Here is a 27,351-nt window from a genome sequence, read left to right on the forward strand (position 1 = left end):
AGACCCTCCATCTTTCTGAACGGACAAATTAGTTCCTTAAGAATGACACAGGGACAAAGAGCACAAAGACGCCAACCTGCGTCATCAACGCCCGGTGTGACAACACCGCCATTGCTTTCCCAGAAAATTATGGATGCCCTTGTATGTACACTGGAATATCCCTAGCGTTACTTTACCCCTTAGGTCATCTGTTATACTCTTGGATAATTTTGCCGTGTAGGCTGGTTTCACACGTACACAAAAAAAAAAAATCACACCCAGTGTGAAGTGGGCGGTGTGGTCATCACAGTGATGGAAGCTCACTTAAATTTTTTTTTTTTTTTTAAGTGCTTAGTCCTATTTATAGGTTATTAATTTCATCATGTGTCTCGCTAGCCAATCACAGTGCTGAATAGAGTCAGCAGGGAATAGAGTCAGCGGGGGTGTCCAGGGGCCACCCATTGTGGGTGGAAGGGGTGTACAATGGGTGGCCAATCACAGTGCAGGGTTTGGGGGGGTACAATGGGTGGCCAATCACAGTGCAGCAAATGTCAATGTCCCAGTCTCACATATAGGGGCGGCTACACCGCCCAAAAACAGTTTCACTGGTGATGTGCAGTAAAACAGACCAATAGTTCCACATACTGTACTGTAATGTGTAGCGGGTAACTATTGTCTGGTTACAGTATTCAGATTTGACCTTCTTTATGTACACAGAGATCAGAGAGAACCTATCCTGTATTGCCCAACCCTTGGCCTTCGCAATGGATGAAATTGTGTAATTGGTTTTAAATGGTCTCCTTCAATTACTTTCAACACAGGAGATTAACACAGGGGATGCATTTTATTTCTCATTTCTCCTGCAGGCCATCTGGGCAATATTACATCTCACATTAGGCCAATGGAGAATTAGAGAATAGAACAATAAAGCGCCAATTGCTTTTGGAAATTAAATGACTTTGTTTGCATTTAACTGCAGGATTGTTTTGGGGCGACGTTTGTGTAGACCTGTTGTCAGGTTGGGCAGGTTCTAGCTAGATCATGTAAGGATACACAGACATTTTGACATCAACTTTTTAGCAAAAACAGAACAGAAAATACCTACTTTTATTTACATTTAGGAAGGTCAGAGGAACTATGTATGACTACCACATACTTGGATTATTATCTTTTTGTTTGTTTGTGAGAGGCCACTATGGACTTTATTGTGTCTTGTCATTAAATGTTTTTGATCAACATGGATTATTTGTAGGTTATTTGCAATTCAAATAAACTAAGTCAAAAGTACTGAGCTCTGTGTACTGTACATCACTGATGCACAGAGTGCTTAATGTGTATATGACGTTGATTTTTGTGTCAAGATGAGATAATGTGTGCTTTCTCTGTAATCTTCAGCTTTTTGACTATACAATGCATACTGTAGGTGTGCGGGCATATGATTGTTGCCAGGAGTTGCTCACATCGATGAGTGCTCCTGGCAAATGACACCAGAGACCACAATCTTCATGATGACATACAGATAATGGAGATTGTTTTTATTTTTAGGCAGTTTGGTAATGATGAAATGAAACGGTACAGGTTTGGAGCTATCACTTGCAGACAGGAAATCGAGTGCATTCTTTATGTGCTGATTTGAATCGGCACATAAAGAACGCATTGTTCTTCCTCTTGCGTAGTAAAACCTAGTATGGTAAACAAACAAGTCAGGTGCGTTGATGTCCCAGCTTGTGAGAAGAGGCTGTACTTAAGAATCAGATATAAGGCTGTTTACCGTCACTCTCTCTCTGGCACAAGGACAGGCCTGATAATGTAAGAATGTTTGTCATACACTGGAGAGTGCATATTCCGCTGAAGTACAGTACTGAACCGTGTGTGTGTGTGTGTGTGTGTGTGTGTGTGTGTGTGTGTGTGTGTGTGTGTGTGTGTGTGTGTGTGTGTGTGTGTGTGTGTGTGCGTGCGTGCGTGCGTGCGTGCGTGCGTGCGTGCGTGCGTGCGTGCGTGCGTGCGTGCGTGCGTGCGTGCGTGCGTGCGTGCGTGCGTGCGTGTGTGTGTGTGTGTGAGAGAGTGAGTATGAGTTTCTCTTTCAGTAACAGAAAGTGACATAGTTTGTCAAAGAAAATAACGGATTTCCAGCTGAAAATCTGTTATTTTTGCCTGTACAGCGAAACATGAATTGGCTGACTAATGTCAACAAAGCTGTTGTCCATCAGCTCAATGGGTCCCTGTGTTGGGCCCTGCAAGACTTGTTATGTAATATTATTGCACATGTTCTTTGACCCCTCTATCTTTCTCTTGCTCTAGTTCTCTCTCTTTCTCAGGGTGAGATGAGGTTGGGGTTTTGACCCGCCATGTATTGGCCTTCCATTCAATGATCCATTGACAATCTGTCCCTCACACCCTTATGTGTTTATTCTCTCATCAAACATTGCTTTGTGCTGCTCCCTCACTGATGAGAGGTTTGAGTCAGGACAGTGACGCACTAACATAGTCATTTATCTAGTTATTTGGGCAACAACATCGTTTCTTTTTGTTTTGAATGCGTTTTGACAGAATGACCATCAGGTCACAGTCAGGTTTTAATTAAACTCTTAAGCTTCATAAATGTGGTTCTAGGTGCCAGAGTGACACTCATACAGTTGGACTGATTGATTGATTGACTGATGTTTTTATTTACAAAAATGTATATACATGACCATATAATACATTTCTGTCAAAAGCATAAAACACAAAAACCTCAAGAGCTTTTTTCCATTGTGGTCCTTTGAGTGCGTTAAGTGAGTGTCCTGATTTTGTTTATTATTATCCCAAGTTCCCAGAGTTGGATAGAGAAAAAAAGTACCTTTTTAATAAAAAATAAGAAAGGGGGTTAACATTGGGTTCAATAGTCCTGCAATATCACATGTAATATTATAATATTATATATTATAAATGTAATATTTCAGTTTCTAAAGTTGACATGTTTGGGGCACGTTTTGCACCAGCACCAAATTCAACGGCATTCACATGAACAGAATTTATAGCATAGAAGCATAAGTCTTTTAGAATCATTTCAGCTAGAGAGATCAAACCTTAACACAGTGACACAGTTTCACTTTCAGGCCAGCAATCATTTCTATGAGTATAACTTGGTAAATTTTTAAAAGCCCAGGGCCATATGAGGTGTATGGTATTTCAGGGCTGCTTCACCTACAATAGGGTCATGAGTTCCGTTGACATAATCATACATTGAACTGTATCACTTGCTGCATTGGGTGAATTGTTACTTTGATCAAACGGTGTGTTTGAGGACATGACAGGCTCATAGCATAGAGGGTTTTTTTTTCTTACAGTTGTACAGTTCATTACCTGTGAGAATTGTTTTGTAGATACTTGGCCATACATTACTGAGGGGGGGGTAATAACAATAATAGTAATTGATTTTTTTGGAAAAATGTTACAAATGTGCCCAAAATAGGGATGCCTGGATTAATGCGCCTCACAAACTGTACTGTACATTTTAATACAATTGTGACATTAAACATAAATATCAAACATATCATATTCCCAAAAATAAATGTATGTATTTAATCTAAGACCAGAAGCAGGGATAAAACCTATCAAGACCGACGATAAAAATGAATCACCGGAGGGGATATCAAAAGCAGAAGCATGGATTTCCCCCTGTCACCCCAGCAAATCCAACCCCGGATATCCAGTGACTATGGTGGTGACTACAGTAGATGTATTTTAATCTGGCCCACAGCCTTAGTTGCTGCATGTTATACCAAAATTGTCATTGATTTGATTCCCTCAAAGCTGTTTATTTAATCAAAACATTTTTGCATAAATGAAATTATGGATCCAATATCTATTACAGTGCTCTTAGACAAGGACCTTTCACACAGTGTGTGTGTGTGTGTGTGTGTGTGTGTGTGTGTGTGTGTGTGTGTGTGTGTGTGTGTGTGTGTGTGTGTGTGTGTGTGTGTGTGTGTGTGTGTGTGTGTGTGTGTGTGTGTGTGTGCGTGCGTGCGTGCGTGCGTGCGTACGTTTGTCTGTTGTTTTCTTTCTGTTGCCATGTGGTGCCTTATAGCAACAGTGGGATATATCCGATATCCGTAACCCAAACATGTTTGTCACTAGATAGACAGCTCAGTTGTGATGATCTACTTCTCTTTAATTATCTGCATCTGAGAAAAACCCTACCCTTACCACAAGATGGTAAGAAATTCTTCATTTCCATTGTTGAGCTGTCACAGTGAAGGTTTATTGGAGACTTGTATGAGACCAGGTTGGCCCTTGGGTCCTAAAAATAATTCTTCACCCAATGTTTGTCTCCCACTTGCTGAAAAAAAAACACTTCATTGTTTTGTCTACGTTGTGTTGACCTGAATAATTCATTGAACTCTAGTTGTGGCACTTGCCTAACAGGCACTGACTGAGAGAGAGCGAGAGAGCGAGAGAGAGAGAGAGAGAGAGAGAGAGAGAGAATTAGCTGGTTTCTGTCTTTCCATTCATCATAATACTAGGCAGCCAGCCTGTCTGTCCAAGCATTACAATCTCCACTTTGCATCACACAGAAAGAAATACCCTGGAAACATGGTCAGAGAGACAGGGAGATCCAGGGCCCAGCAGTAAGTCATAGACCTGATAGAACTGTTTATCCCCTCTCTCTCTATCTCTCTCTCTCTCTCTCCCTCTCGCCCTCTCTCTATCTCTATCTCTCTCTCTTTGACTATTCTCTGCCAATAATGTTGACGCCTTAGTTTGGAACGTAGTAAGTATACAGTACAACTCTGGCTATGTTCTTAAATGCACGTCGGGGGCAGAGCTTAGCATGCTTTTGTTTGCATGTACTGTATGGCAGCTTGCATCCTCAAGGGTGGTTACAAGCATGTGTATGTGTGTGGGAGAGAGAGAACGGGTAAATCTGTGTGTGTGTGTGTGTGTGTGTGTGTGTGTGTGTGTGTGTGTGTGTGTGTGTGTGTGTGTGTGTGTGTGTGTGTCTTGTACACTCAAGTGTGTGTGCGCACGCACACACACTTGAGTGTACACTTTGACAGATGTGGGGAGCTGTGTGTTGACTCTCAGAGAGGAGGCGAGGAATACCACAGCCATCTTCTAAAACCCCTGCTCCTTCACCCTCGCCAGCTCATGTCACCAGTTCAGATCTAGCCGCTGTTTATGTGATCTGACTCTTGGAGACAGGGTGACATCACCAATAATATTTTTCTACCAGGACGACGTATCCAACAAGTGGTGACAGTAATTCTCTGTGTGTGCGACAGTACGTGTAGTACTTGCGTGTGTGTTAGTGTGTGTGTTTGTGTGTGCGTGCGCGCGCGCACACTTGTGTGTGTGTGTCCATCCGTGTGTCCGCCCGTGTGTCTTGCAATATGCTTAATGCATATTAATGCATGTTTGTGCTTGTTTCAAAGGTTGTTTCAAGATGACTGATCTGTGAAAGTCACAAAAGAATTAGAGGTGGACTTTGTACCTATAGACCCCTTAACAGACAACGTCACACTGGTTGCAAGCGTCATACTGGTTGCAAATGAAACCCATTCTGTCAGGTCTCGCTAGGGCGCGCAGCACTAGCCAACACACAAGAGGGGTTGGGGTTGGCGCTGAAACCAGCGTACCCCGAAACAACAGGTTGAGAAAGGGGAAACTCTCCCCTGTCAGATGACAAGAAGGTCAGTTTGCTCTCATGCATTGAAGGAGGCATGAGCTCGGCCTCCCTAGGTTGGCACTGGCAGTGGGAAGGTAGTGCCCAAGATTACATAGACAATTGGCACTGGGTGTAAAAAAAAAGGGGTTACAAAATCGTGGGATAAAAATCTAGTGAAAAAATAAAATAATAATCGCTTCCTACTCACTAGTCCGCTATGTCTGACTCTCTATACGGAGTAGAGAGTAGTGAATGAGTGGCTGAATTCGGACACAGCCCAGGAGTCACTGGTTAGCCACCACACTAGGGCTGGCGATATGACTTCAATTCAATGTCACGATAACCTTTTCCTTGATTACGTTTTTTTTTATATATAGATTTTTTTAAATTAGTTTTATTCATAAAGGTCCTCTCTGGTTCTTATTCTTTGTATTTACTCTGCCCTTGTTCTCCTCATACACTCCCACCAGAGAGTTAATCCTCGCTGTGCGTCTTCCATCTTGACACTTACTTCCACTTCACACTTAATAGCCACCTGCCCTCTACCTCTCTTTTGCCAACTGTGCAACTGCGACAGAGAGGGAGCAAGTCAGCCTATTTGTATATTGGAAATCTGTTGCATAACAAGTTAGGCCATTACCACATTGCAATGAATGGAAACTCTTCAGCGTAACTGTCATTGTTTTACCTTCTATGTCTTTGGGGGTGACCCTCTCAGACATGTTTTGTGTAGAGGAGTTCAACATCTAGAGTTGATTCCATTTAGAAATCCACGATGGAAAATGCTCAGAAGCTGGCACAAGGTAGCTACAGAATGTAGCTACGGTAATCACCATCACCAGTGACTATCATCCGTTTGTTTGTTTTGGCAGAGCCTGGTTAATCACCAGCATCTTCTGCTATTGATTCAGTGTTTTAATACTGCATTGCCCTATCTTTATAAAAATTAACGATCCAACAAACTTGCTGGGTGCTTGGCTCCAAAAAGTTCAACTCAAAGAGAACGATGCCAACACTCACATTTTGCCCTTCAGGTACTAGTTTATTTTAAAGTAAGACGGGCAATATAAGAAATCGGACAGAAATGTTGTCTCTTTCATCATCCTTCATCATCCTTAATCATTCCGTTGATGAAGGCTTAGAGCCGAAACACATCAGAAATGTCATATTGCCCGTCTTACTTTAAAATAAAGAAGCAGGACAGAACGTGAGTGCTGGCATCATTCTCTTTATTTTTAACATGAGGCTTTAACATTTCAGTAAGTCCAGTGTTTTTGTGTAAAATATGCCATACTGTAACATCAAAGTCCACCCAACTGAAGTATTGCATTCTATTCCATTGTGGTATTAAACATGGCTTATATTAATCATTATCTCTATTCAGACCAGCTGTAATTGTGGAGTGGTTGTGCAGCTGTTGTAATATAATGGAGGTTGACCTGCACCCCTGCATCTGTTTGACCAGTAGCTTTGCTGATTCACTCTCATCTACGTAAGCATACAGGTATGCTTGTGACGCCATGCTCTCCTTTATCAAAGAAAAGTATGACATTTTCACTTGGTATTTTGTTACTTTATCATGGTCACAATGTGTCACAATGTGACACATTGTGACCATGATAAAGTAACAAGACAAGCATGATAAGAAAGATTTCCTGCTCTGTTTGTGGCTGTGTGCACCGCAAAATCTACCATGTAAATCCAGTTTTGAGGTCGCTACACTATGTTGGGGCTGAGGGGACTCTGAATCCAAAGAGTATGAGTCCTGATGTGGGGCTCGTGGCGGTTAGCATTCTTATACGACTTTGCTCACCTTGATCATCGATCAGTAGGTCAGACGATAATAAAAAAAAACACATGCCTTTTTTCCATGCACATGCTTTCATCTACTGTACATTTGTGTCTACTCAGATACATGTGTGTGTTGATATCCAGCATTAGGTCACGTTTCAGATCGTCCCTGCCCTTGTAATCTTGTGTGTAGGCTACTTGAGAGGTAGAGCTGCCTGTGGCCCTGCATAACAATTCAGGCCCGCAAGTGAAATCTAAGATGAAGCATGGCTCAGTTTGGGATGAATTCTGAAAGAAGGGCAATGACAAAGTTGAGTGTACATTTTGCAAAACGCTGCTCAAATACAGCTAGGGGCAAGAGGGTGTGTAAAAATTGGATTTAGTTTACTTCATGTCAACATCATATTTCTTCCCCTGATATCCAGCTATGTAAGCTACGGTATTTTAGGTATTTTACACAATTTAGGCTATTATTTTTATTATAGGTTTGTATTATTAGGTCCACAACCTTACCAACCAAATAAATACCGTTCTGATGCATTTTCATTTTGGGTGGCGTATGTGGGTCATAGAATTTTAGCATTACAAACCATTCATTAACTGGATAATGATTTTAGTTAAGGTAAAGGATTAGGATTTTTACCAATAATGTGAATGGAAACGCTTCCTTATGTAAAGATGGGGCCAGAAAGGACTGTAAGTCATAAACAAGCCCCAGTGCTAGCCTGTAGATCTATAACCATTGGCAAAGAAAACCCCTGGCACACTGCCCATGGCCAGGAGAGCCCCAGAGCTCTGACTTTTAGGAACAGACTGACTTAATAAATCATAGCGCATGTATTGCATGCGTATGCATGTGTTCCTGACACAAGCTACTGACCGGATCTTCTTTCATATTCAAATGGTAATATGAATAGAGCCATCTCAATTTCTCAGAACTAAGTAAAAGTTTTTATTTAGTTTATTTAGTTATGTATCATGGCTGCCAAATCACAGGATAGTTTTCTGTAGCAATGTTATTTACTTATGCTCTACTTATAATACAAGAATATTATTCTAGCCTTTACAGTGCTTAATGCTTATCAGTTGGTTTACTAGTTACATTTAGCTTCTTAAAACTAGTGGGATGGAGCCAGTCTATTATCGTAAATCAAGTACGCCTTGATGTAACCACAAATGAGGTTGAAGATTAGCAGTCCTTTGGATGACTTCTACATCCTGTGAAAAATGGAAAATTATCAGTGTGATATCACACATAGTTTTTTGGGTTAATTTTTTCTTTTTTTCTTCTTCTTTGGCTGCAGATATTCTGGGTTCTCCTATGGATTGTAACGGATAGGCAAAGAACAAGCATTGTGCTTCAGCCTATTCCTTTTTTCGGTGATTGGTTGTGTGCATTGTGTTGTGTGAGCTGGTTGGCTACGTACATAATGATGCTTTCTCTTTGTATGAGCACACGTTGTTGTGTTTTGTCTATTTCATTGTACGGTAAAATAAACCATTCGTCATCATCATCATCAAGATTGTATGTTGCGACTGTGTCTTATGTGTTGATACTGTACCACTGTGCCATCACACTGCACGTGCAAGAGTGCATCTAAACCTGTCAACACTGTTTACTGCAAGAATATGGTTCTAAATTTCTGCCAGTACGGTCTGGGATTCTGACTTCAGATCACTGTTCACTCTTCAAGTTACTATGCCAAATATTGTTTGACTTGTTAGATTTAAGATTGGCCCCTAGAGAGGTAGTACTAAATGAGTACATGTATTTGTCGGTTCTCCTCTTTGAATGAAAGACAAGTATTCCAGATAAGGGCAGGGGATAATAATGGATTTGGAATAACATTGAATACAGTACATGTGAGACAGACTGTACATTTGTCACAGGACTGTTCAGTTTCTAGAGAGGTGACAATCTGTCACTTGTGACAACTGAAGAGAGAAAAGAAAATACATGCCATGTGTATGCTGTTTCAAATTGACGTGATTCCTTTCCCTTGTTCTTTTTTATTTTTTTCCTTTTTTCATTTTGTGGTAACTGACTCCATGCCGGGTTTTAGCTCTGGCCTGCCGCACAGAGAGCAGGTTCAGAAAACTGGAAGCATGCACGCTGCAAGTATTTGAATTATGCCATTGACGTCAGCACAGTCATAAAGTAGACGGCTGAAGTATTCCCTTGCCAGCAGGCCTGTTCAGCCCAGCACAGATGGATTCAAACGCTCGCTGCTTCACAGACAGGCCCTTTTGTTTGGGTATTTGGGAAGCATTTGAGCCTTCATCTCCGCCCGTCGTCTTTATGGGGCAGGAAAGGAAAGCTGCCTTTTCAAAATGTTTGCCAGCGCTACAATAAAGAAGCCCACTTCAGTACTCCTCTGATTACCGTCCAAACAAAAGAATAAAAAAGGTATTCGCTTCCTTGTTTTTAATCTGGGCCCTACCAGGAAGCTGCATCAAAATAATGTTGGCAACCATGAAGGAGCAGATTGTTTTGGTTGACTTCAGTTATTTTAATACGTTTCATTTACGTACTGTACTATTGCATTGTCTGGGGTGCACACGCGAACTCTCACAGGCACACACACACACACACACACACACGTGTTCGCGGCGTGCACACTAACAGAGACTTGAGCATTTATAGTTTGCCGTACAGCGGTGTCTCACGTGAGCTTGTAGGTCGGCTATTTTTGGCAAAAGGAGAAATGCCGGGTTGAGGTCATGTGATGTGGTCTCAGCTGGTCTTCATCTGTTGCAGGAGACACTGATCCTCCAACGCACGCAAAGCCCTTCATCATTGCACCCTTGGCCCCTCTCCTCACACCACTCATCTTCCCCGGCCAGCGTTAGCCTGGCCACATGTCATGGCATATGCACCGAAAAAGGTTACAGTATATATACGATGGCAAAACAATCACGTTTCCTTGACTACAGTGTGAGTAAGCTCAGTAATTACACGATGAGTCTGTCTTTCGTTGGCACAAGCCAATGGGTTTTTAATTCAACCATCAAAGCAGTGGAACAGGTGTAGATTACAGTATGACACATGGACTGAGCTAATACTGTCGTGTGCTGGTCCAATGCCTGCGTATTGCGTTTATTCCCTGGGGATTCTCCTGGCTTAAACCTCTGAAAGTTGCTCCATTTTCAGGCCAGTGGTAATAGTGGGAGTAACTTCACTGTACTTGGCAGTGTATTTTACAGTATGTGTCTGGGACAATAAGGCTGATAGCGTGCTCTGAAAAAGTAGTGGCTTAATAGACACATCTGCCTAAATCATCAATCACGCTGTTCTCACATGGTGGCGCTTCTTAAATCTTTACTACCGTAGTTAACTGCAATACAAGAACTGTTCAGATTTAGCAGTGTTGCTCATGCACTCAGGTCAATCAGTTCACCCGTGTGTCTTGAGATTCTTCATGGCTTAAATGTGCCTCATTCATAAGTTCACAACCCATTTACTGTAGACCTGAGGCGGCTGCCGATTGTAAAAATACCTTCTAAATCCTGAAATACTTATGTTGCTAATAGCTAAAATCTAAAATGACACAGATACTTTCCTGGATTGAATGGGTTAAACCCTATATACTTCATTTACCGGAGTCCCCCAGCAGTCTATTAGGCACCCTTCTATTTTTTCCTCCACACCAAATCTCTAACTACAAGCTGAAAATAGCTTGTAGTTATGCTATTTTTGCCAGACGGTGAGGTTCATATGGTTAAAATGCAGTTTTCCCCCATTTGTCCTTGAGGTATTCCTCCCAAGTTATTGAACGTTGTGTTTCTGAAAGTCCACGCTATGCATTCCACATGATGCATGCTACCCTCTTGGGTAGTTGTATGTACTGAACTGGATTTGAACCTCTCCTGCATGGGTAACCAAACATCTACCACTCATTCAAAGGGTAATGCCCCCTCACCAGGGAAGTTTTGAGGTTTCTGGACATCATGCAGGTCTTCTCTGCGGCTGTGCTAACCTTGAGGTGACCTATATATGACTTGTAATGCAATCATAGTGTTCATAATATCTCATCAATTTGACACCCGACCATGCAGTCAAATCCATCCTTTGACTTGACGGCACTAGTTTGACCTCCACTATTCTGACTATGGATACTACTTTTCCGGAAAGATTAAAAACGAAAAAAAACATCAGCACGTTTGGTTAGTTGGATTACGTAACCCCTCTGATCTGCTAATAACCCCAGGGGGCAAATCCCAGTCACTCTGACAATGAAGTCCATTCAGGACAGTCAGTACTGCTGCACAACATGGCAGAGTTCACCCCAGGTAACATACTGTACTGTAGACAAAGCCTAGTCTGTTGCTGTGTACGGTTGTGTATGTGCACGTGTGAGTGCGTGTGGAGTGCGTGTGTGTGTGTACGTGTGTGTGTGCGTGTGTGTGAGAGATAGAAAGAGAGAGATGGTGGTAAAAAAACGGTGAAATGGTTTTGAATTCTAAGAGTTTATGCAGGAAGGTGAGAGAGAGTGCAAGTCAAGGTCAGTACAGTACTGTACACATAGGAACAATACCCAGACTGACTGGGATGAGACAAACTGCGTTGTTGATGTCTCACAATTTTATCAGAATTAAGGTGAGAAAGAGAACAAGACACAAAGACCAAACAAGCAAGATGCGCATGAGAGCGAGAGAGAGAGAAGAGATAAGTTTGGTCTGTCTCTGAAACAGCTGACATCGGCCTGTCTGATGTCAAGTACGTCCTTGAGCTCAGTTAGATATTCAGTGCACGTTAGCCTCTCACGTGCATAAATCTGTGTTGGTGTGTGTGTGTCTGTGTCTGAACGCGGTCTTGCCAGTGCGTGCAAAGGGAAACCACCCAGTTCATATAAAGTATTTGAAGTCATGCTAAGACCATTCAGACCCACGTCCTGATGTGTGATATATGATTTATTGGAAAACATGACAAGATATGGTTCATATTTTGCACCAATTAAGCAGTGGTTGCACTTTGAGGGGTCTAAGAGGCATCCTGGTGTTTGAGGCTTCAGACTCTCATGATGTTTGTCACGTTATAAATTCCCCATCTCCCCAAGTTTTGTGTTTCTCTCTACCATGTTGTCATGAGGAAAAGTTGCCTTAAACAATCTTGAGTGAAACTTATATTTTCCCAAATTTTGTATACACCCCCATTCATATTTCCATAGACTTTGCAAGTGTTACCTACCCTTAGGGGGGTGTTGTGTGCCATTACATGAATTCATAACCAGTGCCAGCGATTTCCCATTGGGTCCCATAGTAAATTCAAAAGGTATGTGTGTGGCTTGCTGTTGAAAGCACAGTGAACACATTGTGAAAATGTCCTAACGGACACGTTAATATAGATATATATACACAGTACACACAGTGCTGCTGTACCTCACCCAGTCAGTGCTACTTTTGTTGATATGTTGTTGTTAGAAATAGTTAACAGTATAAATACAAGCCATACAGCCATGGTTCAACTTAGACTAGATTGTACATATTTTATTGTTATTCATGCTAATCAAATTCCACTGAAACCACTAAAATCACTAAATCCACTTTTGACATCAAGCACTCCAATTGCCACTGCTCGTGTGGTGAGCTTGTAACAGCCTTTAAGAATTAATGTTGTAGATTAGTGTGCTTTTAAAGACCTTCTAGTATTGCATGGGTCTGCCTGATTGGTTTTACATATTAGTAACCTAACCATACTTAAACTGTGAGTAGAGATTCATAAAGTGTCATGGGATTCTTTATGGTGGGTCTGTGCAAAGAAGGAAAAAAAAAGTTACATTGGATCACAGAGTGAAATTAAAATGAATAATAAGTATTGAAGATGCCTGGCTCTTAATTTAGAAATGGGTTGTGTGGCTTGTCGCGTGTTACATCTAGCATTCCATCACGATGAAGCTGTTTTTCACTGTCCCTCATCATTCACATTTCACAACCGCAGATCGGCGCAATCATCATCCCATCAAATTGAGAATTCGTTTGCAGCGGGCCTCCTTGTAAATCAGATGAAGGAACTGTAAACAAAACACAGACTCATAAAGATGATGTCATGTCTTAGCGTCTACACAGAACACTCTCAGAGTGAAATGAACTCAGAGCATGTGTAATTGATGGTGCAATAATGACATGACAGACACGCGAGGGCTCCTGATGTGAGCCTCGTCCTTGCCTCGACACAGGAGAATGTGGAAAGCCGCGCTTGCCATCCCTGCCGTGCGTTAGCAAGTGTGTTACGCAACGTCGCCAGCTGTGCCAGATCAAGTTTTTTTTTGTTTTTTTTGTTCCTTGTGAACCGGCGATACCACTGAAAGAGCCGCTTCCTGGATAGCAGTCTTGGCACAGCCTTACTCGTCGGCCTACGTCACAGTTTATGTGTGGTTTTGATGTGTGGTCAGTTTATGCCAGTTCACTGGAAACGTGGCACGTCACCTTGCCCGAATCCAGACGATTTAGATGCAGTCTGGTCACGAAATGAAAAGCAGAAATGATTCAGAGAGCAAGTGGAGGGGATTGTGAACTCGAATCCTATCCTGTCCAGGGAGGGCTCCCTATAGTGGTTGTCAAACCTTTTATTTGAAGGATCCCCTGTTTGGTATGCATTATAGACCATGAACCCCGATAACTCTGAGAGTGTACAAAATGGAACCAAATGGACCCGTAAGGGTCCATTTGGTTCCATTTGTACACTCTCAGAGTTACAGACATGTAAGGGTCCATTTGGTAACTATCAATTGTTTAGCTGGGGACCCCCTGGAACCCTTAAGGTTCTCTGGGGTCCCCGGACCCCACTTTAAGAATCACTGATCTGACTGACTGCCAGTCTGGCTGGCTACCTTTCTATGAGAGGAAGATTACACTGGGTATATTCTGATTGAAAGGTATAGCCAGCCACTCTTCTTCCCGCTTTGTCTCCAAATCTCTGGTGTCTTTAGGACATCATTTTGGTGTTCTGAGCTCCCTGCTCCCACGCGTCTCCCATTGCATCGCATGCAGGAAATTGCCTATTGCCCCCATGAGAGGATGACAGCCTCACAACTGTTAAATACACAAATATGGAAACAAACTCCTCTGGGTTTCCTGAACGTAACTTATTTTTCAATCAGGCGGCCGTAGCTGAGTGAATAGAGAGGCCACCTATAGGAACTAGAAGGTTAGTTTTAGGTGTTTACATAATGAACTAAAACTAAGTGAAATCATATAGAACATTTTCTTAGTTTTAGTCTTTTTCAGAAATCTATGAAAATAGCAAAAATAGCAGGTCTAAAAGGTCACAATTCGTTGTGAGTTCCATGATGCCACCCGTAGATCGGCTATTTTTGCCACTTCTATGGTCTTGTTGAACTTTTTTTCAAAAATAAAAACCAAACTAAACTAGCAAACCTACTTTAAAAACGAATTAAAAAAAAAAGATTTTTTTTTTAATAAGGAAAAATGAAAAGCTATAATCCTAAACTTGTTGAGAGAGGTAGAGCCGAAGGGAGATGGAGGCAGAGAGATTTGACATCATATCTGTACTGTCCCACCCAGCTGTCTGTACAGTAAGCTGTTGGAGCTTCCACCCCTCGTTAGAAAATACACATCTGTGTGTCCAAGTGTGTTTGGGTACAGTACAGTACAGTATGAACGCCTGTGTGTTTGGGTGTATCAGCACATTTAATGACACATGGGTTTTACTTTTAATGCAAGTATTTTGACGCCTGCGTGCGTGTCTGTGTTTCCTGCCTGACCCTGTGGCCCAGATATGTCTGGGCTGTGATCAGAGTGGCCCTTGTGTCAGGGTGGAGAGGCGGTGGAAATCCCCCGTCTTTGTGTGTGTGTGTGTGTGTGTGTGTGTGTGTGTGTGTGTGTGTGTGTGTGTGTGTGTGTGTGTGTGTGTGTGTGTGTGTGTGTGTGTGTGTGTGTGTGTGTGTGTGTGTGTGTGTGTGTGTGTGTGTGTGTGTGTGTGTGTGTGTGTCTTGGCTGGTGTTTAAGGTCAGTGCCGTTTCTTCAGTCCCAGTCTAGACCCAAGTCATCCCAACAGTAAGGGCAAGTGTCACTCAAGACTCTTCATGTCCACCTGTACTTACTGTAACTTTTGTGCGTTTTAAATACGTCAATTGGTGAAGCATGAGCAAAACATTGGAGATGATGTCAACTGTTTGAGACACCTTCATCTGGTCACCTTCAGTAGAGTCCATAGCCTAGAGGTGCGATTGCACTGGAATTGGCTAGTTCATCGTTAAGGCAACCATCTGACAATGCTATAATCACTCATTCAGTATTCTGTATGCATCCATAATGCATGCTGCACGGAACAGGTAACTCAGTCACACGTGTTTCATCAGTCTTTCAGTGGGACATGGATCAAGGGACATGGACTCGTATTTGCCGGCCCCCGGATCCGGCAAAAACAGTAGTCCCACCCTCTTAAAGGAAAAACCTACCTCGCGCAAATCACAAGGTCCATGACCATGGATGTACAAGCTACATGTTACATGGTCTCTACTGCCAAGGTCCTTGAGCTTTAGGCACCGCTAAGCTTTCTTGCTCAAACTTGGAAGGCAGAGTTGAAAACCCCTATTTCATCAGAGGTTGTGTATCTAGTTTGGATCTAGCTCATTTACTGTAAACTGTCAAAGTTTACATTATCTTGCCTCTCCGACACTGCAATGAGAGATAAGATATTTAACTCATTTTCTGCCAATAACGCATATATGCGTTCTTTAGAATCCATCACTTGCCTGCCAATAACGCATATATGCGTTTTTAGAAAGAAAAAAAAAAAAAAACATTTGACATTTGAGGACACAAACACAGCAGAATTACAGTCAGCAAGCCTCTATAACTGCAAGTTTATACACATATCCAACACTGCCAAATGATGTTTATCAGCACACAAACATCCCCAATAGAGTCTGATATGTGTAGCTAACACCTGGCTCAGGAGGTCGGGTGTCTGTTCGATCCCAGGCTCCTCCTGGCTTTCATGTTGAAGTGTCCTTGAGCAGGATGCCGATATGCCTGATTTATACTTAGTTGCACACCAGTGTTTCGTGCTGAAAATAGCCGATCTACAAGCTCACAACTAGGAGTTCTAGCACACAACTTAGTATGAATTGTAAAGCACTTTGTAAAGCACTTTGGATAAAGGCGCTGTAGTAATGCAGACCATTTACTTTGTCAGTCTGTCCGAGAGGGCGTGCTCCATTTGCTAGGAGAACTCATGTAGGAGAATCTATCTCAAACATAAGCACTTCTCAACTCTGTGCACTTCTGTGCTCTTCAACATCAAGGGAGTTAGGCATATTGGGAGAAATATGTTGAGTAACCATTATGCCAATGACTAAACCCCTCTCTGCACACACACAGGCATACGGTACTCACACACACATACACACACACATACACACTCCTCCAGAGCAGGAGAGGGTTGAGGGCAGAATGCCAGGTGTCTCTCATGTTTGCTAGTGCAAACAGGCAGATGTCTTTGATGGTAAGGAGATCAGAGTAGGGCTACATTCTACGCGGCCACGCTAAGGTCGCCACAGCGCAAACCATGCTGCCATGTTGTGCTCGGCAGCTAGGAGACCTGGAATACACACAGCACAGTGGCCGGCGGCACAGAGGACAAGGGACAGCCTCTGTGTGTGTGTGTGTGTGTGTGTGTGTGTGTGTGTGTGTGTGTGTGTGTTTGTGTGTGTGTGTGTGTGTGTGTGTGTGTGTGTGTGTGTGTGTGTGTGCGTTTTTTGTGTTTGTGTGTGTGTGTGTGTGTGTGTGTGTGTACTTGTAAGGGTCAAATGTCCCCACAAGTAGTAGAATTTGAAATATAGACATCGTGAGGACAATTATCTTGGTCCTCATGAGAGAAATGGTTGTTTTATCGTTGAAAAAGTGTTAGGCATCAGACATTTTTATGGTATGATTTATGGTATTGTGTACCAAAATGAGCCGGTCAGATCGACAAGCTCACAACATGTGCGCGTGCGTGCGTGCGTGCGTGTTCATTCCAACCCAACCAGCCACCCCATCACACAGCCCTAGTGCTTTCCAACACTGACTCATTCCAATCTTAACATACAGCAGTCTTCGTTCTCTGAAAAACTGTCTGTATTGTCACAGCAGCCTGGGGTCAGCTGAGTTTTAGTTCAGCCCGTAATAAATATAAACTATAGTGGTCAATGACTCTGATAACATGTATATTTCTGACTACTGCATATTGCTTTATGTTTTCTTTCATAGAGCCAGTCCATTTAGATTCCTGTGTTGTGTATAGGCTGTAGTTTCCCCAGTAGCTATACCGGAATCTGGTACACAGTAAAAAACACTCCTCTAATAAAATCATTGTCACAAATAATCCAGCGGGCAGTGGCACTGGGTATTCTAATACAATAAATCCGCAATAAAATAAAAATAAGTTTGTGCGTTCATGAATGTAATGAGTTAGGAATCAAGTAAACACGTTTTAGATGTTGAACGTGCTTCTTACAGTACTGTGTGTGTGTGTGTGTGTGTGTGTGTGTGTGTGTGTGTGTGTGTGTGTGTGCGCGCGTGTGCGTGAGCATGTGAGTGCGTGTGTGCGTGCGTGGGGTCTGGTTTCATAGGTTGTGTTTATGCAAATAGCCTGAACGTTTGCTAGTCCTTGGGGGGGGGGGGAATCACACAGAGATGTACTGCAGGCTGATATACAGAGACTTAAAAAGTGAGAGACGTCTTTAGCCTTACTGCTTCCTCTGATTTCCAGTGCGGCTCTGTGTATGCTGTGTGTACTGACCGGCCATGTGTTTGTGTGCTGTCTGCCTGTTGTCAGATGAGGCGTACCAGAAGCTGGCCACGGAGACCATGGAGGAGCTGGATTGGTGTCTGGACCAGCTGGAGACCATCCAGACCTACCGCTCTGTCAGCGACATGGCCTCCAACAAGGTAGGCAAGAGCCACTTCATATTCATTACACACATTCAGCGAAAATAGCAGATAAGCTTGTAGGTCTGTTGAGGAAAATACTAGAAGTTCTATATAGAGCCTTGGGGGACCTCAGTCAACTAAGTATAAAGGGTTTAAATGAGAAATTAGACAGGTTGTGTTTCTACTGTAGATCTACACTCTGAAAATGCTGTGTTCCTCAATATCTGTCTTTGTAGCACAACTTTCCTTGTGGTTCTGAATGTTTTCCTGATGAATGGCATGTACTTGCTATTTTAATCAGTAGTTTGAGCGCTAACAACAACATGGTGAACTATGCCGCACTATTATTGTGTATCTGTTGCCATTTGAGTCAGTTTGTGCTTGACGTAGAAGGCACAATCTAATCTTCGTGGAGATATAATAGCATTAAGCAGCTGGTTTGTAGTGACATTAAGCTGTTGGGTGTCATAATAACTGTTGTTTTTATGGATGGATGGGTTCAGTGATCCGTCATCTTGTCATCATTCTCTCAATGTGCCGTATTGATTTGTCTCATGCAAATCAACTAGCAACTTTGGGATCATGCAAGATTTCTCTTGCTCGGATTGTTTGGTGCCAGTGTTTCTGTGTGGGACTGAAAGCATTTGCAGAGTGACCTAAGAGAGAAAAAGAGAGGCCGCTTAATTACTTCTGTAAAAAGTGGACAACAAGAAATGTTATAAACATGAAGGAAAATAAGAGGGAATGTAGTTTTGTTTTTATTTTTTATTCAGTTTTTGTTTGTGACTGTGTGTATTAGGTCAAGAGACAGGGGGGAGGGGGAAGGGGGAGGGGGGGCTTGCAGACCCCTGGGCTATGTGACTCTCTCTTCCCGTCTACTTCCTGATCTCCTGCTCTCTTTCCCCAGACGACAATAGATATCCCATCATGCTGCTTGCCACAGTTAACACACACACACACACACACACACACACACACACACACACACACACACACACACACACACACACACACACACACACATGGGAGAGGACCGGGATTTTCCCAGCACACACTTTTGAACTGACGTGATTGTAGTACAACTGAATCACTGAATAAACAGCCAGACAGACACACAGAATGGCTCATATATTATTCTAGACAGACAGACAGACAGACAGACAGACAGAATGGCGCATATTATTTCTTCCATCAAGTGGCTGAAACTGAGTACAGGACATGCAGGCATGTCGATGTAGTCAGTTATTGTGTTTGTGTGTCCATTGGGGAATACTGACGTCAGCATTTAAAAAACAGGAAAACCTATGACAACACTTCTGGTACTTAAGCGCGGGGAGCGTGATTAATAATGTTTCATAGTAAATATTAAGCATCAAACGATTAATTTGGAGATGCGTCATTCAGACAGGTTGATACTTTTATTCGCAGTGAAAAATGTACCGTGTTTCAAAAATACATTCCCAAAAGGTGTGGACTGCAGACTTGCAAAGAAAATAATTCCAAGGCACTCCGTCTTTGGTGAAAAAATATAGGATTTATTTTGAGCAAGGCATCAAATTATGACCGCAAGATGATCAAAAGTGGATTTTGTTTTCCTGAAAAGGATGGATTTTATTCTGGCAACAAGACCTGCAGACAGATGCTGAATTTAATGTATAGCTTGTATTCTAGTTATTAATAGCTCATTGTTTTCTTTGTACTCTATTCATTTGACCATTTATCCTGTCATTTTCAGTCTGGATAAGAGCATGATAAGACCTGTAAGACCTTTATTCTTTCACATAGCTAGATGAGGAAATCTTGACTGGTTTTCACTGGGTTGGAAATCAACGTTGGGACATCGAATGACAAGTATGTATGTGCTGCTGAAGTTTTCCTTTCCTTTTCCTCTGAAAAGCAACGTCTAGCTCAGACCAAAGATTCACGACGCATTGTGAGCTTGTAGGTCTGCTATTTTCCGCACATTACACTGGCGTATGAGGGAGCATACATTTTAAGCATTAGAACGTTGTGGAGAACAATTGCAGCGGTCTGAATTAACCTTGAGAGGTCCGGTCTCATTCCATGTGACATAATTGACAGTGAAGTGTCTTTGAGCGATAGCCAGGCAGGTGTATGAGTGGGTCACTCACAACACGTAACCCGTAATCTGAGGCTAAGATAGCCATCGGGCATGAGATACAACAAGCTTCTCTTTACCGAGACCCTCCAAGGTCCTTGTGTGTGTGTGCCGGGAGGCGTTCGTGCATTAATTTGTGACCAATGCATGTTTTCACCACATCCCAAGGTGGTTCAAGGTGTTCTCTATTGTTATGTCTTGTGTACAGGTACAAGTACGTAAGAGTGGAAATTCTTTTGTTTCCAATCCGTGAAATTCCATCTGTCCCTGTGTCTTGTTTGTACAGTAAATCTAAGCATTGCACAACTGGTTCTAATATGCCATTATTATGATCAGGACCCATTTATTGTTAATGAGAACACATCAACTTGTACAAGCGGCTGCTTCCCTAGCTGCCGGGCGCATTTAGGATGGAAAGACTATCATTCACGCTGTGACAAGGACGTGAAACCTGAGCCTCCATCATGGGTGGTGAAATGCTAGGAGCTCGATCCACACTGACACCATTTCCAGCCGTACCCCCAAGGTGAAGTGGAGGCATCCTTTGTCGCTGTGACTTACGTGTGACTACTGTCCACCACTGTGTGTGTGTGTGTGTGTGTGTGTGTGTGTGTGTGTGTGTGTGTGTGTGTGTGTGTGTGTGTGTGTGTGTGTGTGTGTGTGTGTGTGTGTGTGTGTGTGTGTGTGTGCGCGCACGCGTGCCTGATGTGTAGGCGTTCTGTTGGTGTCAAGGGCTTTTGTGCTTTGTCAGAACCATTGCTGCTACTGTATAGTCTCTGTCTAGGGCCTGAAGCCTGGTTATCAAATGTGGATGGTACACTCCAGCTCTGGCTTACAGTACAGGCACTGTGTTAACATTGAATTGAATTGAATTTGACATGACATGATAAAATAGAAATACTTTCTTACTGAGTCCCGTCTGAATCCAGTCTTGCCTGATTTTAAATGATCATTGAAAACTGTCCTACCCCTGAACAATACATTTTCACTTGAATTCATTTTATGTATTGGCAAAAAACAGAAAACTTGCTTTCCTATTCAAGGAAATGTACTGTTTACAGTAACACAGGAAGTGTCAAAGTCATCAAAATGTACCAGTGTAAGTAATGACGGTGCCAACCAGGGAGCCGTGACTGACTGCCATGTGCTACAGTAGTAGTCAAGGACTTGGGTAACAACAGACCAAGGGGAGTGGTAGCAGGCGGAGAGGCGGGCCTGGCCCCCTAAGAGGGCGTGTGTATATGAGGAGTGACACACCATCCACTCACTGACACATAACTCACTGTTCTTCACAAGTTCACAGACACACACACACACACACAGTGAGGTGAAGCCCAGTCAGTCAGACCTCACAGTGCAAAAGTGAGTCAGTAGAGCTGTATGCGTTGACTCCAGCACCGTGGCCGCAACGTCAGAGAGCCTGGTTCCCTCTTCACTCATGCAGTGAAGACTTGCACACATACTGACACACACAGACACAGGACACTCTACAGGACTACAGCCCGGCTGCTCCACTCCCTCAGTACACAGCAACATGGGAGCCTGCTGCTTTGACAAGAAAGAGAAAAAATTGGGGAAACTGTATGGTTGGAGAAAGGTGAGGATTTATTTCGTATATTGCAATGCTGCTGCTTTGGTTTTGTACTTTGATGGACTTTGAGAAGTTTTCTCTTGCTCTGGTTTGGTGTGAAGTTTTGCTTTTTTAAACAATTGTTTTTTTTTATATTAGAAAGTAATTCTACTCTAGAGAATGTGGTTGGATATTTTAGACTGATGTTGACACTGCTCATGTTTTGAGAAGCATGCAGTGTTTGGTTGGTTGTACAGCTGACAGTGCTGGGATGTATGTTTTAAAGCCTAGTGTTTAACCACTTAAACCCTGTATACTTTGCTGACCGGGGTCCCCCAGGGGGTCTATACTTAGTTGGCCCCTTACTTTTTTTTTTCAAATATCTTGGCCAAAAAAATAGCTGATCTACAAGCACACAACATGTCGCGTTGCAATGTGCTGTCAGCTTGTAGATCGGCTACTTTTGCAGAACGCTTACTTATTTTCGGCTATTGTGACATGCCCAGAATAGGGTCGCCTGGGTTCATGTGTTTAATTGCTGGCTGGGAGTTAGTCTCTTTCGTTAGTAAAGACAGATGAATAAGACTGTACATGAAGTTGAAAAGCCTCACACGCAACCCAAAATGTAAATAAGATGAGTTGACTTGACAGTAAGACCCTTTATATTTATTTAACTCAGAGACCCTTTGGTTGGCCCATTTGGTTACATTTGTACACCCTCTGAGTTAAATGAACACAGATTTTACAGTTTTGTGACTACACTGCGGGACGTTTCATCCCTTTTCATAGTTTGTGTAAGCTGCAGATCAAAGGTTCAGAGTTGAGCCTGCAGCCTGTGTTCAGCAGTGATACACTGTGAAGCCTGATTTATACTGAAACTGCATGCCGTTGTTGCACATTGAAAATATCCAATCTGAATGCTCACCACGCCGTATTGTGAGCTTGTAGATTGTCTATTTTTGGTGTGCGATGCTGTATAAATCAGGCATGACACTACATGTCTGTCTGTCCCTGGTTTAGCCAGGGACAGTGAGAGAGAGAGAGAGAGAGAGAGAGAGAGATTCCCTCTGTTCTCTTGATTTCTGAAACAAGAAAGGGAGGCATGCAAGGGAAGCAAAGTAAGCTTCAAGGGAAAAACATCGCCACGGGTTGTTTGTCCTTCTCCGGTCTCCGGAAGACTCTAGTTGATGTCCAAACAGAAGCGAGGGGATGGGGTTATTGAGGAAAGTACTGGATGATGCAGGCAGCCCCCAGGACCAGGCAGGTGACAAGCGGTGTTTTCCAAGTCTGGTGCCAGGTCCTGGAGACAGTCTTCCCTTCTTTTTAGTTTGACTCGGGCCAAACATTCAGGTCATCTGGGGAGAGGGTGAGGGAGCAGCTACGTGGTTCGGCACGGCACTCAGTGGTCAGTTTGTTCAAACAGGGGGATGGAGGGTGAAGTAAAGCAATGTTTTCTCTCTTTTGCCCCCAAAATGCCATGAACATGAGATATCCCCCATGCTCCTGTTCCTACACTGAGAATGAAGGGTATGAATGAATGATCTATGATCTAATGCAGTGGTTCTCAACCAGTGGTCCGGGGACCACCAGTTGTCCTCGAGGGGGTTCCAGGTGGTCCCCAGCTAAATGATGGAAGAGTTGGTAGCCAAATGGACCCTTATATAGATGTTTAACTCTTGAGAGCGTAAAATGAAACCAAATGGACGCTTACGGGTCCATTTGGTTTCATTTTACTATTTCAAGAGTTAAATTATTGTTAAACATCTGCATCACTTTTTCAAGAAGTCTACACAATTAGAGAATGTAGAAGAATTGTTATTTTGATCAATACAGCATAGAATTGTGGACAAAATCTTATCCAACGACAACAAAATATTCTAAGTCTTGGGTCCTGCAGGTGTGAGTGCACTTTTCCTTTTGTTGTTGTTGAGGCCAACTACCATTTCTTGGTAGTTGCTGCCTGTGGTTTGGTCACATGAGGCTGTCGCTTTCTTCACGGCTAAAGGAAGCAAGTCGAGCAGCAATTTGACTGTTCCTCCGCCCTACTAGCCAAAAAATGGGACCGCTGACCACATCTGAACGCTGTGGCCTCAAACAGGCGAGAAAGACGGGAAATGAAACACTCGGCGAGGAAACGTGTGAGAGAGATGAATAATGTGCCCTTTTATACGTAACTTTTGTCGCTTCTCTCTTTTATTTATTGCTTTCTTTGTAAAGTGACTCTTCCTTCCTCATTCTGCTCTTTTCTTTTCCACCTTTTAACTTAAATGAGGCATACCTATGAATCCACTCATGTTTTTTGCGCACACGGCCGTTTGGCGGTGACACAGAGGGAGGCATGAGCCAGTGAGTCAGAGGAAGTGAGAGGTAGTGTGGATCCTTAACCCATTCAATTCGGGAACGCATCTGTGTCACTTTAGATTTCTTTGGCTTTAAAAGAAATAGCAGATATACAAGCTCATAGCGTGGCACAGAATGCCACGCTATGAGCTTGTAGATCTGCTTTTTTTTTATCGTGGAGAATTTGGGCAAATCTTTGAAAATATATATGTTTTAAAGCGAACATTTTTATCTCCGATCTGTGGGGGTCCCTGGAACAACATATTTTGAGATGAAGGTCCGTGGCCAAATACATATCATTTTGGGGGTCCTTGACATGGAAAAGTTGGAGCACCACTGATATAGCAACATACTGTTAGGATTTAGAAAACATTTTTAGATATGTATTTGGCCGCAGAACCCATCTTAAAATGTTTTGTTCCAGGGACCACCCAGAAGCAAAGATTTGAGTTACAAATGTTCGCTTTAAAACATATATATTCACTCTGTGCCGCACTATGAGCTTGTAGATCTGTTATTCTTGAATAGCCAGATTATAAAATATGGATGAAGTGGTTACACAGATGCGTTCCTGGTTTGAATGGGTTAAGCTCTCTCACTGTCGCACTTGTTCTCTTTTGGTACCAACTGACATTAAGCACGGTTCACAATCACACGTAGGTTGAATCCTCCGTCTTAACAGTTGTGTCACTGCCGCTCTTTTCTCAGAACATCAATGTTAGCACGTCATTGCGTGGTGTGTGTGTGTGTGTGTGTGTGTGTGTGTGTGTGTGTGTGTGTGTGTGTGTGTGTGTGTGTGTGTGTGTGTGTGTGTGTGTGTGTGTGTGTGTGTGTGTGTGTGTGTGTGTGTGTGTGTGTGTGTGTGTGCGCGCCAAAGCAAGAAGGGGAAATCGATATGGCATTAGCTCATATTCACTGTAAATCAAGTCGTCATGGGTGACGGTGTTGAAAAAATAGAAGATGATGCTGATCTGATACTGTTTATCTGAAGATAATGATTCATAACCAGTGGTGTAAAGTTACTAAGTACATTTACTCAAGTACTGTCCTTTTTTTCAGTCAGTACTTTTACTTCTACTCCACTACATCTCAGAGGAAAATATTGTACTTTTACTCCATTACTATCATTTGACCACTTTTTTATTGAATTGAATTACTAGTCACTTTGTAGATTTAGCTTACAAAACATATTTATAACTTCAGCCCTTAAACTATTTGAAAATAGCAGATCTACAAGCTCACAAGCTTGTAGATCTGCTATTTTCAAAGGATCTTTGTACATTTTATACACTTGAAAGCTTGGTACATTTTGATACCAATACTTTTGTACTTTCACTCAAGTATTTTTTTTTATTCTGGATTTTTACTTGTAACAAAGTATTTCTACATAACAGTATTGATACTTTTACTTATGTAAACAAATTGAGTACTTTTTCCACCACTGTTCATAACTCACTTGGCTCTTGGTTTCATAGCAATAATAGCTGTAGGTGGTAAATGACACTTGCTTGCTACAAAACTTGCATGCCCCCTACATCATTAACAAGTTAACTAATGGCACTAAATAATGTTGTCATGTCATGGGGAGAGAAAGCAGGATTAAATGTGTTAATATTCCATTCCCACTCCATATTTAAAGCCCATCAATCAGAGGTCATTGCACTCACACACAAACAGCAGGCTACTTTTGGCATTTTAAGGACAGAGCGCCCACTACTGGCTCAAAGCAATAACATCAGTGAACCACATAATCTCAAAGTACTGGGGGGAGATTTACAGAGTACACAAATTGAAAAGAGGCAGTTCTATGGTCATGTTTATTTAGTTCACTTTTACAGTTCTATAAATTGCCAGATTTCTGTGTTGTGGTCTAATTTGACCTATTTACTGTTTGCAACAGAAGACAGTGTAATTACAAAAATGTCTTGTGTTGATGAAAAGGACATATTTTCAAGCACCCCAACAACAGTGACAAGCACCAAGAATAGTATTGTCATGGGAAATATTACATTGAGATCTGGTGTGAATGGATCATGTCTGAATGGAAGAGGCTTTTCTCTTCTATCCTCCCTCCCTTCCCATATTGAAATGCCACGGGCCCATTCAGTCTCTGCTTCCTTCACAGCATCTCTCGGCTGAATCCCCCCCCCCCCCCTCCGTCGCCCACCCGTAGCGACACAGAGAGAACGAGAATGAGAGACGAGGACGCCATTGAGACTGAAAGGTTAAAGGGACAGAGTGAGCATAAAAAAAGAGAAAATGAAGTGATAAATAAGAATTGAAAGCAATAACAAATTATTGAGAGAGAGAGAGACAGAGACAGAGGGAGGAGGGATGGATCCGGTGAGGTGAAGAAGCTTCCATTCTCTCCCTCTCCTTTCAACATCATCATCTGAATGGAGCAAATGTTAACGTCTCACTCAAACACAAAAACACACACATGCACGTGCGTGCACACTCAAGTGTACACAAACGTACAGGAACGTGTAACACAGTGGCCCCCAAATAATTGGGGGCCACTCCCCCAAACATTAATATTAAAAACAATGATATGGTATATATTTATAAAAATGTTTTACCGTGATTCGTTTTTTTACACAGCTGCCGTGTTAAGTGGTCAGATGGGTGGGCCGTGAACCCTTTAAAGATTTTAAAGATTTTTCTATAGGTCAACCATTGACGTAGAAGTGCCATGAATTGGGTCTGACTGCCGATGGGGGGTAGGAACACTTAAAGGAAGGCATGCTTCTGCTGTGCATGCATGATGCTCGTGCGTCTTCATATAGATTATGCGCCACATCACGTGCATGTGGCAAGCCATTTCATTCAGCCCGAGGCGGGCCACCACCACACCAGAGACCCCCCCCCCCACACTGTGATTTCTGCTGCCATCATGTATTATACAGCGGCGGGTGCTGTTATGTAACGATCCGCGGATCTTCTGCCCCCCCCCACACGCACACGCCTTTACTCGCTCTCTCTTTCCTCCTCTTCTTTACCTCAGTGGGAAATATAATTCCTCAATCC

The 27,351-nt window shown here is 42.6% G+C and overlaps 1 protein-coding gene across 3 annotated transcripts in view; it reads left to right on the forward strand.

Annotated features, from left to right (window-relative positions):
- Positions 1–27,351, forward strand: part of pde4ba (phosphodiesterase 4B, cAMP-specific a) — an 85,240-nt gene that overhangs the window by 41,538 nt on the left and 16,351 nt on the right. For 2 of the 3 annotated variants that reach the window (XR_014601513.1, XM_084067325.1), the window contains exon 6: positions 18,201–18,313. Coding sequence is in view for 2 of the 3 variants with exons in the window: in XM_084067325.1 (XP_083923451.1) it covers positions 18,201–18,313 (113 nt within the window). In the remaining variant the exon portion in view is untranslated. Of the gene's footprint in view, positions 1–18,200; positions 18,314–21,718; positions 22,012–27,351 lie in introns of those variants that run through there. The other variant, XM_084067326.1, reaches the window with a different exon arrangement.

The sequence above is a fragment of the Gymnoscopelus microlampas genome, assembly GCF_963454915.1.
Source record: "Gymnoscopelus microlampas genome assembly, chromosome: 9".
Classification (NCBI taxonomy): Eukaryota; Metazoa; Chordata; class Actinopteri; order Myctophiformes; family Myctophidae; genus Gymnoscopelus; species Gymnoscopelus microlampas.